Source organism: Mobula hypostoma, chromosome 2 (assembly GCF_963921235.1).
Source record: "Mobula hypostoma chromosome 2, sMobHyp1.1, whole genome shotgun sequence".
Taxonomy (NCBI): domain Eukaryota; kingdom Metazoa; phylum Chordata; class Chondrichthyes; order Myliobatiformes; family Myliobatidae; genus Mobula; species Mobula hypostoma.
Genome location: NC_086098.1, coordinates 104,639,587 through 104,656,215, shown reverse-complemented (window position 1 = coordinate 104,656,215; position 16,629 = coordinate 104,639,587). Strand labels below are relative to the sequence as shown.

The 16,629-nt window shown below is 39.6% G+C and overlaps 1 protein-coding gene across 2 annotated transcripts in view; it reads left to right on the top strand.

The window, feature by feature from the left end:
* The window catches only part of lca5 (lebercilin LCA5), a 95,380-nt gene extending 79,089 nt beyond the window's left edge, over nucleotides 1-16,291 (top strand). For both annotated transcript variants that reach the window (XM_063040331.1, XM_063040330.1), the window contains exon 8: nucleotides 12,772-16,291. In XM_063040331.1, the coding sequence (XP_062896401.1) occupies nucleotides 12,772-13,514 (743 nt within the window). In that variant the 3' untranslated portion in view covers nucleotides 13,515-16,291. The remainder of the gene's footprint in view (nucleotides 1-12,771) is intronic.
* Nucleotides 16,292-16,629: the final 338 nt, after the last annotated feature.

Genomic DNA, 16,629 nt, shown 5'->3' with positions numbered 1-16,629 from the left:
CACGTATGTAACTTTCCCGTAATTCCATGGGCTCTTATCTTGTTAAGTAGCCTCATGTGTGGCATCTTGTCAAAGGCCTTCTGAAAATCCAAATATACAACATCCACTGCATCTCCTTTGTCTAGCCTACTGGTAATTTCCTCAAAAAATTGTAATAGGTTTGTCAGGCAGGATTTTCCTTTAAGGAATCCATGCTGAGTTCTGCCTATCTTGTCATATGCCTCCAGGTACTCTGTAACCTCATCCTTGACAATCGACTCCAACAACTTCCCAACCACCGATGTCAAGCTAACAGGTCTATAATTTCCTTTTTGCTTCCTTGCCCCCTTCTTAAATAGCGGAGTGACATTTGCAATCTTCCAGTCCTCCGGAACCATGCCAGAATCTATCGACTTTTGAAAGATCATCGCTAATGCCTCCGCAATCTCCACAGCTACTTCCTTCAGATCACGAGGGTGCATTCCATCTGGTCTGGGAGATTTATCTACCTTTAGACTATTCAGCTTCCTGAGTACTTTCTGTGTCGTAATTGTGACTGCGCACACTTCTCTTCCCTGCCACCCTTGAGTGTCTGGTATACTGCTGATGTCTTCCTCAGTGAAAACTGATGCAAAATACTCATTCAGTTCCTCTGCCATCTCCTTATCTCCCATTACAATTTCTCCATCATCATTTTCTGTCGGTCCTATATCTACTCTCACCTGTCTTTTACTCTTTATATACTTGAAAAAGCTTTTAGTATCCTCTTTGATATTATTTTCTAGCTTCCTTTCATAGTTAATCTTTTCCCTCTTAATGACCTTCTTAGTTTCCTTTTGTAAGGTTTTAAAAACTTCCCAATCCTCTGCCTTCCCACTAATTTTTGCTTCCTTGTATGCCCTCTCCTTTGCTTTAACTTTGGCTTTGACTTCTCTTGCCAACCACGGTTGCTTCCTTTTTCCATTCAAAAATTTCTTCTTTTTTGGAATATACCTGTCTTGCGCCTTCCTCACTTCTTGCATAAACTCCAGCCACTGTTACTCTGCCGTCTTTCCCGCCAGTGCCCCTTTCCAGTCAACTTTGGCCAGTTCCTCTCTCATGCCACTGTAATTTCCTTTACTCTACTGAAATACTGACAAGTCAGATTTCGGCTTTTCTTTTTCAAATTTCACAGTGAACTTAATCATGTTATGATCACTGCCTCCTAAGGGTTCCTTCATCTCAATCTCTCTAATCACCTCTGGTTCACTACGCAATACCCAATCCAGTACAGCCGATCCCCTAGTGGGCTCAACAACAAGCTGTTCTAAAAAGCCATCTTGCAGATATTCTACAAATTCTCTCTCTGGAGATGCAGTGCTGACCTGATTTTCCCAATCTATTCGCATGTTAAAATCCCCCACAATTATCATAACACTGCCCTTCTGACAAGCCTTTTCTATTTCCTGTTGTAATTTGTAGTCCACATCCCTACAGCTGTTCGGAGACCTATAAATAACTGCCATCAGGGCCCTTTTACCCTGCAATTTCTTAGCTCAACCCATAAAGATTCTGCACCTTCCGATCCTATATCACCTCTTTCTAATGATTTAATATCATTTCTTACCAATAAAGCCATGCCTCCCCCTCTGCCTACCTTCCTATCCTTCCGATACACCGTGTATCCTTGGATGTTCAGCACCCAAAGACGTGCATCCTTTAGCCACGTCTCAGTGATGGCCACAATATCATACCTGCCAGTCTGTAGCTGTATGACAAGATCATCCACCCTATTTCTTCTGCTGTGCGCATTTAAGTATAACACCTTAAAGACCAGTATTTGATACTTTTCGCTTGATTTCACTGCAACTTTATTGCACTGCAACTCATCCCAATGGCTACAAATTTGCCCCATCACCTGCCTGTCTTTCCTGACATCTTTACTGCTCACTATTTTAGATTTATTTCTGTTTTCCCCTTCCTCTGCTCTGTCATTCCAGTTCCCATCCCCCTGCCAAATTAGTTTAAACCCTCCCTAACAGCTCTATTAAACTATCCCGCCAGGATATTGATCCCCTTCCTAATTCCTGGTTTCTGACCAGGTTTTGAATGACACTCAGGCTGCCCCTCAGCAGTTGAACTTTACCCAATACCAATGAGCTTTTCTCCACCCTGTGATCTCTTCACTGTCTTCTGTCCACCCCTGCTCCAAGCTCCTTCCACCAAGATCCTGCATAAATCCAGATACTCTTTCCCCCTTTAGTACCATCCCCCCAATCTTATCCCATCTTCTAGGTGATATTTATCCACTCTCCTGTCTAATGTCTTCCTTTATCATTCTCCCAAGATGACAGATCACAGTGGAAAAATCTAGAGTATGGTTTGGAATGCAGGACTAGGATGTGCTTTTTTTTGTCTTTACAATGCTTTGGATATTCTGCATTGTAGAATATGGATTTTTATGGCCTCCCTAAAAACTGGCACGAAAATACAACTCAAATTTATAGACCTAAAAAATGATAACCGATAAAATATGATAAACAATGTGAAATGGTAGCAAAATTAGTTTAAACTGGAGCAGGAATTAAGTAAAATTAGTAAAGAAAATCAAGGGGCTAATAATGGTAGGTGGAGGATCGGTGATGAGAATCCCTCTACACAGCCAAGACAGTGGAGTCTAACAACAGGGAACACCAGGCAAAGATCTTTTTTGAAAAAAAACCCGAGGGGCATTTTTTTTAAAAGCAGGATGGTGGGTATAGGGAGTGAGCTGCTCGAGGAAGGGTACAATGACAATATTTAAAAGACATGTAAACAGGTACATGGATAGAGAAAGTTTACTGGGATATGGGCCAAAAAGCAGGGAAATGAGAGTAGCACAGGTAGACATCTTGGTAGGCATTGATGAGTTGGGCTGAAGAACCTGTTTCTGTTTTATTTAGGATTTAAGTTACATAGCATAAACATAGGCCATTCAACTCACCACATCAATGGCAACCTGTGGGCACCCATTTGTATTAATCCCACTTCTCACAATTCTCACAATTGACCCACAGCTTTCTGTACTGTGGAATTCAAGTGCTGAGTTAAAAATTAAATTCTATCATCAACTGAGTTTCCACCACTGCTCAAGCAGTTTAGGATTATTTAGGATTACGAAGACACGTAGTCCTCTTTTATTGTCATTTAGTAATGCATGCATTAAGAAATGATACATTATTTCCTCCGGTGTGATATCACAAAACACAGGACAGACCAAGACTGAAAAAACTGACAAAACCACATAATTATAACATATAGTTACAACAGTGCAACAATACCGTAACTTGATGAAGAAGTCCATGAGCACAGTAAAGTTCAAAGTTTCTCAAATGTCCCACATCTCACAGAGACGGGAGAAGGAAGAAAAACTCTCCCTGCCATGCCAACCACAATCCGACTCTGAGTCATCTGAAAACCTCGAGCTCTGATCAGCCTTCCGACACCAAGTACTGAGCGCCATCTCTGTCCGAACGATTCAACCTCCTTCTCGGTCGCCAAAAGCAGGCAAGGCCGGGGATTTTGAGGCCTACCCTCCGAAAGATTCCCGACCACACAGTAACGACAGCAGCGAACGGGCGTTTCAGAAATTTCTCCAGATGTTCCTCTATGCTTTCATGTCCATTCTCCATTAAATCAGAATTGTCCACGGCCCCAATTTAACAGATACGATATCATTTTTCACCGGAGGGCTGCGCACACGCAGGCGCGCCACCATCTTCTCCTCCCGCCTTTACTCCTGGTATTTACCATCTCCTGGGCAAAGAAGGTCCTTCCTCAAATCCCCTCCAAATGTCTTGCCCCTTACACTAAGTCTATGGCCTTTAGTTTTATCTAACATTGATATGTGGAAATGTTTCCTGCATTCTACCCAATCCATACCTTTCACAAATTTTATCCACTTTGATCATGACCCTTGTTAACCTCCATTGTTCCAAGGAACACAGATCTAGCTTCTCAAGTCTCCCCTCGTAACTGAACTGCTCAATACAAGCTACATCACAGTGAATCTTCTAAGCATCCTCTCCAGAAGTGTCTCATCTTCCTATATATAGTATGGGGACAGAACCTTAGGGAGTACTCCAGTTGAGGTGTGACCAATGTTTTTATAAAGTTGAAACATAATCTACCTGCTCTTGTATTTAATGAGGACTAAAGGTTAGACCATACAATAAGGAGCAGAATTTGGCCATTTGACCCATAGAGTCTGCTCTGTTATTCAATCATGGCTGATCCTTTTCTTCCCTCCTCAACCCCATTCTCCGGCCTTCTCCCTGTAACCTTTGATGCCGTGTCCAGTCATGAACCTATCAATCTCTGTCTTAAATACACCCAATGACATGGCCTTCACAGCTGCTTGTGGTAACAAATTCCAGAAATTCACCACCTTCTGGCTAAAGAAATATCTCCGCATCTCTGTTTTAAATGGACGCTTCTATACTGAAGCTGTGCCCTCTTGTCCTAGATTTCCCCTCTGTGGGAAACATCCTTTCCACATCAACACTGTCAAAGCCTTTCAATATTTGGAAGGTTTTCTTGAAATCCCACCCACCCATCCTTCTAAATTCCAGCGAGTACAGACCCAGAGCCATCAAACATTTCTTGTATAGTAACCCTTTTATTCCCAGAATCATCCTTGTGAACCTCCTCTGGACCATCTCCAATGCCAGCACATCCTTTTTCAGATGAGCCCAAAACTGTTCACAATACTCAAGGTGAGGCCTCAGTGCCTTTATAAAGTCTCAGCACCACATCCCTGCACTGTATTCTAGACCTCTTGAAATGAGTGCTAACATCGTATTTGCATTCCTCACCACTGACTCAACCTGCAAGTTAAACTATAGGGTATTCTGCATGAGGACTCCCAAGTCCCTTTGCATCTCAGATTTTTGGATTTTCTCCCCGTTTTTAAAAAAATAGTCTGCACATTCATTTCTACTACCATAGTACATGACCATGTATTTTCCAACATTGTATTTCATTTGCCACTCTCATGCCCATTCTCCTAATCTGTCCAGGTCCTTCTTCAGTCTACTTTTTTCCTCAACACTACCTGCCCCTCCACCAATCTTCATATCATCAGCAAACTTGGCAACAAAGCCATCTATTCCATCATCTAATTCATTGATATACAGCATAAAAAAAGCCGTCCTAACACTGACCCCTGTGGAACACCACTAGCCATTGGCAGCCAACCAGAAAAAGATACTTTTATTCCCACTTGCTGCCTCCTACCAATCAGCCAATGCTCTAATCATGTTAGTAACTTTTCTATAATACCATGGGCTCCTAACTTGGTAAGCAGCTTATGTGTTGCACCTTGTCAAAGGCCTTCTGAAAGCCCAAATATACAATATCCATTGCATCCCCTTTATCTACCCTACTTGTAACCTCCTCAAAGAATTCCAACAGACTCATCAGGCAAGATTTTCCCTTAAGGAAACCATGCTGACTTTGTTCTGTGGCACCAAGTACTCAATAACCTCATCCTTAACAATTGGCACCAACATCTTCCCAACCACTGAGGTCAGGCTAGCTGGTCTATAATATCTTTTCTGCTGCCTTCCTCCCTTCTTAAAGAGTGGAGTGACATTGGCAGTCCTCCAGTCCTCTGGCACTATGCCAGAGTCCAGTGATTTTTGAACGATCATTGCTAATGCCTCTGCAACCTAAGACCACCCATCACATGATGAACCACTCCACTATTCACTTTACTTTAGATACTTTATTGATCCCAAAGGAAATCACAGTGTCACAGTGGCATTACAAGTGCACAGATATAAATATTGGAAGAGAAGTAGAAAGGATGAAAAATAAGTTGCCACAAACAGCCTAACAGGAGGGAGTCATATGCAATTGTACTGAACCTGTCTCCTATATCCGCAACGAATCATTCACGTGTATTACAAGTACTCGTTCCTGTGGAACATCATAAGTCACTAACATCCAAATACAAAAACAGTTATCTACCATCATTCTGTATCTCCCGTCACCAAGCCAATTTTGGTTCCCATTTACTAACTTTTGGATCTCATGGGTGTTGACCTCTGGTGGGGGGTGGGGTGGTAATCAAGCTCTGAAAATCCCTTTCAAAGCACTGGTTAGGTCTGATAGGATAGTTCAATTGTTTTATTTCAAGTAAACAATCTTTCAGAGTAATGCAACTTAATAGATATATGTTGAATCAAATCAGTATAATCATATGTTGCTTAATTAGTATAAATGTACTTCCCGCATAGGTTATTCATGGAAGTCAGATCTAAAATTCAGATGGAGATAATGACACTACCGGTGCCAAATATTGTTTTGAGAACTCCTGGTACATTGATATTATTGTTCGTCCTTCGTAGTCGAAGATGACCGTGGCTTCAAAGTCAAGTGGGAGATTGGTGGCTGTGGGTCCGGAGGTGACTGATGAGGCCAATCCGGGCCCTGAAGGCTCGCCCACATGTGGGACACAAGTGGGTGGGTGCTGTTGTGGCAGTGGATGCTGCTCGGGCCTTGCGCACAGCACGCTTTCGTTGCGCCTCGATGATGCGCCTGACTTCAGCTGCACGGGCTCCTGTGATGATCTTGCTGCGCCAAGCTGGACGGTCGAGGGCAATCGTCTCCCACGTGTTGATGTCGACACCCAGGCCTTTGAAGGACGCTTTCAGGCAGTCTTTGTAACGTTTCTTCTGCCCCCCGACTGAGCGCTTGCCCTGACACAGTTCTCCGTACAGCAGCTGCTTAGGCAATCGGCTGTCTGGCATTCTGACCACATGTCCAGCCCACCTGGCTTGGGCTTTCAGCAGGAGGGTGTAGACGCTGCAGAGCCCAGCTCGTTCCAGAATTTCCGTGTCGGGGACTTTGTCCTGCCACCTGATGTAGAGGAGTCTGCGGAGACAGCTCGGGTGAAAATAGTTGAGCTGTTTGGCGTTTCTGCTGAATGTAGTAGGAAATCCATGCAAGACTGTATTTTCAGCATTAGCAATCTACAGAAATTGTTTTGACTACTGCTTACTGAATCAAATTTTTGCTTCAAAATCACCTTCTCAGACATGACCTTAGCAGTGAACCAGGCCCTTCCAAGAGTTTTGAAAAGGCTTCTTAGTTAGAAGTGCCACTGCTACAGGATGACTCATGCTTTTACTGCACCATGGATACAGTGATTCAAAGATAGAGATTACACTTGACTGATGTGTGAAGCAAAGGAATTCAGTCCTTGCTACAGGCACTAAGTTTAATAATAGACTGCAGCTAAATAGTTACATAGTATAATCGTGGTTAGGCAACATGACAGTTATAATGTAAATCAGGAAGACAGGCATTGAAGTGAATTCCCTTGGGAAACTTCAATTGAATTTAAAAGAGACTAACTGATCTGATAATCTTCAACCAAAAAAAAGACACATAGGGAAAAAACTCCTGCTGTTTGCTATAAATAGCAAGTGGAAGCTGCTGCTGTGAGCTGATGATATAAGCACAGACAGACCAAGCACAAATTAAAGGCTTTGGGTAAGGAATGTAGGGGGGGGCGGGGGGATGATGACTTTCTTTTAAAGACATCTAGCTGTAATAACCAGGATCTTGATTCTCATTATGGTCGTGGAAGCAGAGATAATTAATGATTTCCAAAGAAATGAAATAAATGCAGAGCTATGGAAACTGAAATGAAGATTGGACTGAATAGGTTGTTGTACAAGTTCAAGTTTATTGTCATCTACCTGTACATATACAACCAAATGAAACAATGTTTCTCTGAACCAGAGTGCACCCTCCACAAAACATATCATATCCCTGTAGCTTCGGTTTTTACTAATAATCAAAGATCTCCCTTTTTTCGCTTATTTCGGGGTACTAGGCAGGGATGTCCTCTTAGTCCATTATTATTTGATATTGCCCTTGAACCTTTAACAATTGCTATTCGAGACTCACCTGATATTCTTGGTAATACTCGTGTGAATGAAATACATAAGTTATCATTATATGCAGATGATTTGCTATTGTATATTTCTAACCCTGAGAAATCCATTCCTGCTGTTTTATCCTTGTTGGCTCAGTTTAGTAATTTTTCTGGTTATAAATTATAAACAGCATGCTGACCTATTGATGTGACCTCAGTGGTGGCAGGGTATTCTTTAGTCTTATAGCCCAAGGGAAGAAACTGTTAACCCAGTCTGGCAGTCCTCATCATAGAAACATAGAAAACCTACAGCACAATACAGGCCCTTTGGCCCACAAAGCTGTGTCGAACATGTCCTTACCTTAGAAATTACCTAGGGTTACCCATAGCCCTCTATTTTTCTGAGCTCCATATACCTGTCCAGGAGTCTCTTAAAAGACCCTATCGCCTCCGCCACCGTCGCCAGCCGCCCATTCCACATACTCACCTCTCTCTGTGTCTTGATGCTTCTGTACCCCCTTCCTGATGGTAGTGGATTATAGAGATTGTGGAATGGGTTGTGGGGATCATCAACAATTCTTTGGGCCCTTCATCTGCAATGCTTCCAGTAAATGTTATACAGAAGTAGGAGGGACGGGAGACCTTGGTAATCCTCTTGGCGGTTTTTACTGTCTTCTGTAGGGTCTTATGGTCTGATGCCTTTCAGCCTTCATGCTGCACAATGATGCAGCCAGACAGGACATTCTCAATGGTGCTCCTGTACAAACCTGTCAGAATGGGGGCAGGAAGCCTTGCACACCTCATTCTCCTCAGAAACTGGACACTGCTGTGATTTCTTGACTAGTGTGGAAATGTTGTGGTACAGGTTAGATCATCCGTTATATGCACACAAAGGAACTTTGTGTTCATTGTCCCAAAAAAGAAAGAGGAGATCAAGCTGCACGGAATAAAATATCATGCCCCTATTTTAATCTTGAGATGAGATGGTGATCTGGTCACTCCAAGTTTATCCAAAAGGGCCCAAAGATCCTAAAGCTCCATGCAATTAGTTCTTAAATGATTCCAGAATTGAAACATAGAACACTACAGCACAGAAAGGGGCTCTTCAGCCCATGAATTTGTCTCAAACTACTTTAGCTAATGACACTTAATTAAAGATGCACCTGCCTGTATAGGGCCCATATCCCTCCATTCTCTGCATATTCATGTGCCTATCTCAGGTCTCCTACGTGTCTCATCATTATCAATACCTCTCATGATTTTAGATATCTCCAAGGGCCCCATCAGCCTTCTGAGCTCAGGGAGGAAGAAGTCCCACCTGTCCAGCCTCTCCTTTAATCATATTGTCTATATAATCCAGTCCCAGTAACGTCCTTGTTGATCTTTTTTGCATCCTTTCTAGCTTATTGACATTACGCCTACTGGTGGGAAACAGTGCTCCAAGTGTGGTTTCATCAATGTCTTGTATATAATATTTGCTTCATGAGGTCCTAACACTTGTACTCAATGCTCTGACTGATGAAGGCAAGCATGAAACTCCATGATATGCCTTATGACCACCAGCACCTCTATTGTAAAATGCATGTGCTCCAATGCATCATCAGTCATTTTTTTAAAATTCTATAATTTCCATTTTTCCCACCGTAAATACAAATGATAAATATTCATTTAATAACTCACCCATTTATTATGGGTCCATACATAGACAACCATATCATTCATCAAAAGGATCTTTCCTTTCCTTAGTTCCCTTTTCACAGTTCTTAGATTCTTCTTTATCTTATCTGTCAAATCTATCTCTTGTCCTCTGCTTTACTGATTTCCCTCTTATGTCTACTCCTAATTCTTTTGAACTCTCAAGGGCTTTGCTTTATCATAGCTGCCCATACTTGACATATACCTCTTTTTTCTTTCCCCCAGATCATTGCCACAATAGCCCTCAATCAAGGTTCCCTCATTCTGCTAGCCATGCCTTTCTCTCTAACCAGATGTGCTGCCCTGATCTCTTCCCCCATTTCATTTTCAAAAGCCTCACACTTGCCAGACTTCCCTTTACCTGCAAGCAGCCTCTCCCAGTCAATCTTTATAAGTTCCTGCCTACTGCCCTCAAAATTTACCTTGCCTCAGTTTAGGATTGTGGACCAGTCCTGTCTCTTTCTGTAGTCATTTTGAAACTAATAGAATTATGGTCACTGAACATTGAACAGTACAGCACACTACTAGGCCCTTCAGCACACAATATTGTGCTGAACTAATTAAACAGGTAACTAATGCCCATATTCCTTCATTCTTTGTACATTCATGTAAGCCTCTTAAATCCATCTGTCGTATTTATGTCCACTACCAGAACTGGCAGCATATTTCAGGTACCTACCAGTTGGTTTATTTTGTTTAAACTTGCCCCCCTCACCTTAATTGCTGTAATATTAGACATTTCAACCTGAAGAAAAGGGTATCAGCTGTCTGACTGTGCTTCGCATTATCTTATGAACCTCCATCAGGTCACCCCTCAGCCACTGCTACTGCAGAGAAAATGACCCAAGTTTGTCCAACCTCTTATAGCACATCTAAGCAGCATTTTGGTAAACCTCCCCTCCAAGATATCCAAATTCTTCCTATAATAGGGTGACCAGAAATGAATGTAATACTCCATATGTGGCCTATCCAGTTTTATAAAGCTGCTGCATTACTTCTTGATTCTTAAACTTAGTGCATTGACTAATAAAGGCAAGCATGTCATGTGCTTTCTTTACCACAGTATCAAACTGTGAAGCCATTTTTAGGGAGCCATGGACTTGGATCCCTAGATACCGCTAAACATCAGTGCTGTTAAGAGTCATTAACTGTGTACCACTCCTTCATATTTGACCTCCCAAAGTGGAGGACCTCACACTTGGCCGGATTGAACTCCATGTACTGTTAATGTGTGATATCTGACCTGATCTCCTGCTGTATCCTTTAGCAATCATCTTTGCCATCCACAATGCCACCAATCTTTGCATGGTCTGTAAACTTGCTAACCCAGCCATCTTCTTTTTCATCTAAGTCATGTATACCATACAGTGTAAGCAGCAGTCCTGCAGAATATCACTAGTCACAGATGTACTATTTAAGAAAACTTTTCAGGACGTATTTAACAATTCTCCCTCCAAGCTCTTTGCACTATGACAGTCCCAATCAATGTGAGGGAAGTTTAAATCACCTACTGCTATATCCTAATTATTCTTACAGTTATCAGTGATTTCCCTACTTATTTGTTCTTGCAATTCTGTTGACCACTGGAGTCCTATAGTACCATCCCATCGAAGTAATAATTAACATATTCCTAAATTCCACCTACGTCGCCTCATTGAATCATCCTCCAAGAATATTCTTTGAGTATTGCCAAGTGGCTGAAGTTGAGAGGCTTTAGTTCTATCTGCTGTGCCACCTTCATTTTATTCATTAATTAAGCTCCGCCAATGCAAACAGAGCAACCCGATGGCTTTTAAAGATAAAAATAATGGTATCTTCCATTGAAATGGGTCTTTTCTAACAAGATCTTCAGTTTTGTCTACTTCATCTTTATATTTCTCAGGCTTTAATTGTATAGAGCCAGTTTAAAAACTGACCTGGCCTGTGGAGAGCTGAACGGGCCACTTGGTGACATTAGAGTGAATAACTTGCCCATCCCTCTCTGCCTGTTAGCTCTTCACAATAAGTATGATCAGAAAGTGGGGGATTAAGTTCAGGCTAGGCATGTAAGTTGCTAATAATTAATATGGTATTGTGCTGATGCTTAAAATAATCTTGCTAAAAATCTGGACTCCATTTTATTTCTATTTATAATAGCTGATATGTCTTGAGTTACAGTATATGGCATTTGTCCATTGGAAACAGGATAATAATTTTAGAGGAGAAAAGGAACAATGTAAGCATATGGAGTATGTTTTTTTTCAATCTATATTTCAACATACATATGCATTTTCAGTCCATCTCGGTGTTCCATGTTTCCATAGCCTTTAATCCACTTGCCCTATGGACCCAATTAAATCAAAACACCAATTCTATTTAGAGTCTCTTCACAAATAGTGCACGTGGATATTTTTTATTGAAACAGTTTTAAAACTGAGTCACCTACGAACTGCCCAAGTAAGGAAATATTATGTTATTGTGCATCATTTCACATGTCCCATTAAAATTCCTCCTACATAATGAACAAAGTACATTTTTTATTGTTAGACTTTAATTTTAAACCTTTCCAAAAATATAAAAGTTAAAGCTTTTATTCCCACCCACAGTGTTATGCAACCAAAATCTATAATTCTATATTGAGAAACTGGCAACACTCCCAGGAATAACTGCTGGAGCTCCTTTTGCCATGTTTTGACTTGCTATTAACAGCAGAACCTGACAGAAATACATTAAAGTACTACTTTGCTGCAGGAACTGAGTTTAAGTTGTGTGGCTTTTGGAAGCTGAAATCAAATGAATAAATTAAGGCCATAGATGGGCACTTCAGATAACCAGGGTAACAAATTACAACTTTTAGCCTGCAAGTTATCAGTTGCTTATATCAAATGATATGCTTTCATTTGAAAACACTTGTGTTTATTAACAACTGATATTAAATTTTGGTTCAAGTACAGTAAGAATTTTATTTAGACTTTTACAACTAGGGGCACAAAATGTTTGCAGACTGTGAACTTAGAAGGTGTTCTAAGCCTACTATTAGACACATCCTTGCCCAATTACAGCACTATGATATATTCTGGTCGTAGCTATCATTCTTTTTCTTTTAAATGTGCTTCAAATTAAATTTAAGCAGAAAGTGTTATGTTTGCACATTATGCTGCTTAGAAATGGTGATGAAGAAACTGATCATCTGAGACTTTCTTTTGGATTTACAGAATGGGAGCAGGAAGAGCAAGAAAGAAAAAGTGAGGAGAAAGAAAAAGAGAAAAAGAAAGGAACAAAATTAAGAGAAGAAGAACATGAAAACGCAGAAAAAATGGATGAAAGGCGTAAAAAAGAAATTCTGTTGGCAAAGATGCGAGAGATCGATGAAGAAACCAGTGGAAATTCCTTGTTTTCTCCACATGAAAATACTTCATACACATTTTCCATTGGCAACCACTCCCCAGAAAGATTACAGAAAAACAGGAACTTTCCAGAGTCGGGACAAACACCAGCAGAGACTTATGGTCGTAGAATCTACAAGGCCACAGATATAGGTAATGAGCTGAGTTTTGGTACGTATGCACCCTCCTTTGGGAAAGGAAATGGGAGAATTGGACTTGTTATTCAGAAGGGCAGTAACAAAGAGGAACAAACTAATGGTTATTTTGACATTCCTGTTAAAGACAAAAAGTCTAATTTGATAGATCAGTTGTTTGGTTCTGGGAGTGGTGTTAGATTCACCTCCAAGGAGGATGATGTACTATTGAATCCTATACAGAAGTCTAATTGGAATAGCAACCCCTTCCCTTGGGAAAAAACAAGCTTGCACACAAGGAAAAATGAGATGGGTGATCATGTCTTTACTGATGCTATCACCAGTTCCAATCGTCACCGCTCCAAGTACACCTCAGTGAAACCAGCCATAAAAACAATTGATTCTCCTGAGGATGAAATAGAAGAGGTAGTATTGTGAAAACAGAAGTGTTATAATGTTATTTACATATGGAGCCTTCCCACAGAAAACAGTAATATATTCAACACTACATCTACAAACTTTCCAAAGTGAACTAACTCAGTGATTAGTTTAGCTCAGATTGTTAAAAGGTATTTGTATCAAAATATAAAATGTTTATCTTTGTTATTTAAAAAGTTTCTGAATTAATGATTTATATATGCCTGTCAATTGTAGGCATATTGATCTATTTTGTGAGTTTACAGTTTATTTTCTAAATTGGCCTATATCCCACATTCACTCACAGTAAGCCTGTGGTAACATTTCTGTAGTCACATGATTCAATATCCTCTTGTCAACACCATCTTTGTCCATCTGCAAGGGATGACAAAACCATAGATGGCTCTCTGTTTTCAAGTGTTTCCATGAGCCTCTGATTAATATTTAAATATTTCTATGATTTTTAGAAATTACCAACATTTATAAGTTTACTTAAATGCATATTTAAATTATAGCAATAATTAGATTATAATAATTAAAATAAAAGTTTGAGAAAATAGCCCACCTAAGCTTCAATGCTTAATTAAATGACGTTATACTGGATACAGTAGATACAGCTACTGCAAAGCTGAGGGAACAGATGTGAAGTGAATCAAATCTCTCAGCTCAGGATAATATGGCATGCCCTTATATTCAATAGAATCCAAGGGTAGAATCAGAGTTAAAAGCACTGGCCTAGAAGTGTAGTGCCCATATGCCAGCCTTTCTCTGAACCCCTGGCTAGTGAGCTTCATCTGACCAATTGTTCTTTTGTTCCATTCTATGGAAAACGGTATTGGCTTCTATTCTTTCTCCTATTTTCATTTTTGTTGGATATTAGTTTTAAAGGTTTGCTGGTATCTGTTTGGCAATTATTTTAATTCCCCAGTTTTAATTGCCTCTGACTGTATATTGTAGGTTCACATTCACCTCTGCTCCATTGCTGAAATTTATAGCTCAGAGATATCCTGTGTCAATACAGTGATTTTTGTGTAGCATAATCTGTTCTGCTTTGGCCTCAAGGAGTCTCCTGCAGATCCCTGAAGAAGGGTTCTATCAAATGTGCTCTGATCAAGATGATTCTGTGCATCTCTACTCTGTCCACTTCAAAACTAACAGTAAGCTTAGGGAGACAAATCATCCTTTACGTGTTTTTCGGTGTTTGTGCCTTCTCTGGGTACAAGCTCTGATGTACCATCTAGGAAACCTATAATCTGAACAACGTTGTGTGGGTAGGGAAATGATGGAATAGAACCATGTCTGAAAACTGAAATAATCTGTTGCCAAGTTATAGCGAACAAATCAATAAGGATGCACTTATATTGTTATGAATCAATGAGTTCATTGGGATCTTACCATTTTGGGTTCAGGTCTGATTGCTATGGCAATATCTACTTGAAGGTTATATTGAAAACCTCCATAAATAATGTTAGGCGTTTGAATTATTGAAGAAAGTTGTAACTATTAATTCCAGAGCAGGTAACAGAGGAAATAAAAATGTTAGGGGAATTTTATACAATGACAAGTAGATACAAAAGACAATACAGATACATCAAATGAACAGTTTATTTGTCATAATAATTTCAATCACTATCCTACACTACATGGGTAAGAAAAGTGAGATTAAGCAAATTTAGCCCCTAATCAGTAAATTCTAGTTAACTCTGAATTGTTTGCCAGGTAATACCGTAGAGGCCACTGTGATGTAAGGAGTATTTTAACTGAAAGCCTTCATTTAAATGAATGAATGAAAAAATATAGCTTGATCATCAGTTTCTCTGTTTCTCATCCCTTTTCTTGTGGTCTACGTATCAGTTGTAGTATAATGTATTTTCAAGGTGGAATAAACTTCCAATTGTTAGTTCGTTCTTGATATGAAATATTTAAGTTCACTGACCATTATATCATGCTATCTACAATAATATAGTGTTTTCTGGGTCTGTATCAGGAGAAAAGGATGACACCATTAATCTATTTTAATGCACAATTAGAAAGGGATTCTCTGCAGCCTTGTGATCCTGCTGATGATTATTTCCAATGTTTACTGTGCTCCTTCACTCCTGATACAATTCTTATAAAGTGAATAGACATTTGAAATACTTAATATATAACTTTCAAGACAATAAATAATTGTTATTTAGACCAAATGGATATATGAGGTAAAGAACAAGAGCAGAAAAATTTGCAATTTATATACTTTGAATTCCATGATTAATCATGTTGCATTTCCCAAAATGTTTCTTCAAAAGCATTTAATATACTTGTGTGAGATATGACTTTTGAGTAAAGATTTTTTTGACCTTTAATTTAAAAAAAATCATGCTATGTAGCACTTGCCATCAGGGTGGCCAATGGTGTAGCAAGCCATAATTGCTAGGAACTTGTTAGTAATTTTATTATTTTGATGTGGCATTTTCTAAAAATGATTATTGGCAAATATGAAGGTCTGTTAGATAAAGGGTTTGGCTTATTCCTCATTTAGCTGCTTAAAAATACAATTCAGAACAGTCTGATTTACTGCAAAATTTTACTTTTATCTTGGAGCACTTGCTGATTAGTTCCTAATGATGTTTAAGTTTCCAAAACCGTTTGCCTGTTAATTACTGTACATATTGATTGTGCAATTTCCAGAGAATAGGTCAAGTAGTTATAAATGCCTATTTATTGCCACATTGTATTTTTATACAGTTTTAAACCATTTGTTAATTTCTGCTTACCTTACTGTTATGCTACATATTTGATCCTAAAAATAAAGTTCAGCTGTGAATTGTACTTGATAATTCTGTTGCCTACTTTGTTGTTCAAGCTAACTTTACCAAATAAATTAGACATTCCCTGAATGTAGAATTGCTTGTTCCACATAATGGAAATTACTATGAATTCAAGTACAGCATTAAACATTTTAACATCTCTGAAGATTCACTTTTGACCAAGAGTGACAATTCTATTATGTGAATGTCTATATTACCTCTGTTACTGTTGTTATAATTTTCCAAAGGGGATTGCATCCAAAGAGAATGAACACATGGACATTTCAAGGTCTTTTAATCTGCTCATTGACTGATAGCACAAAAAAATGGTGTAACTGATTACCTGT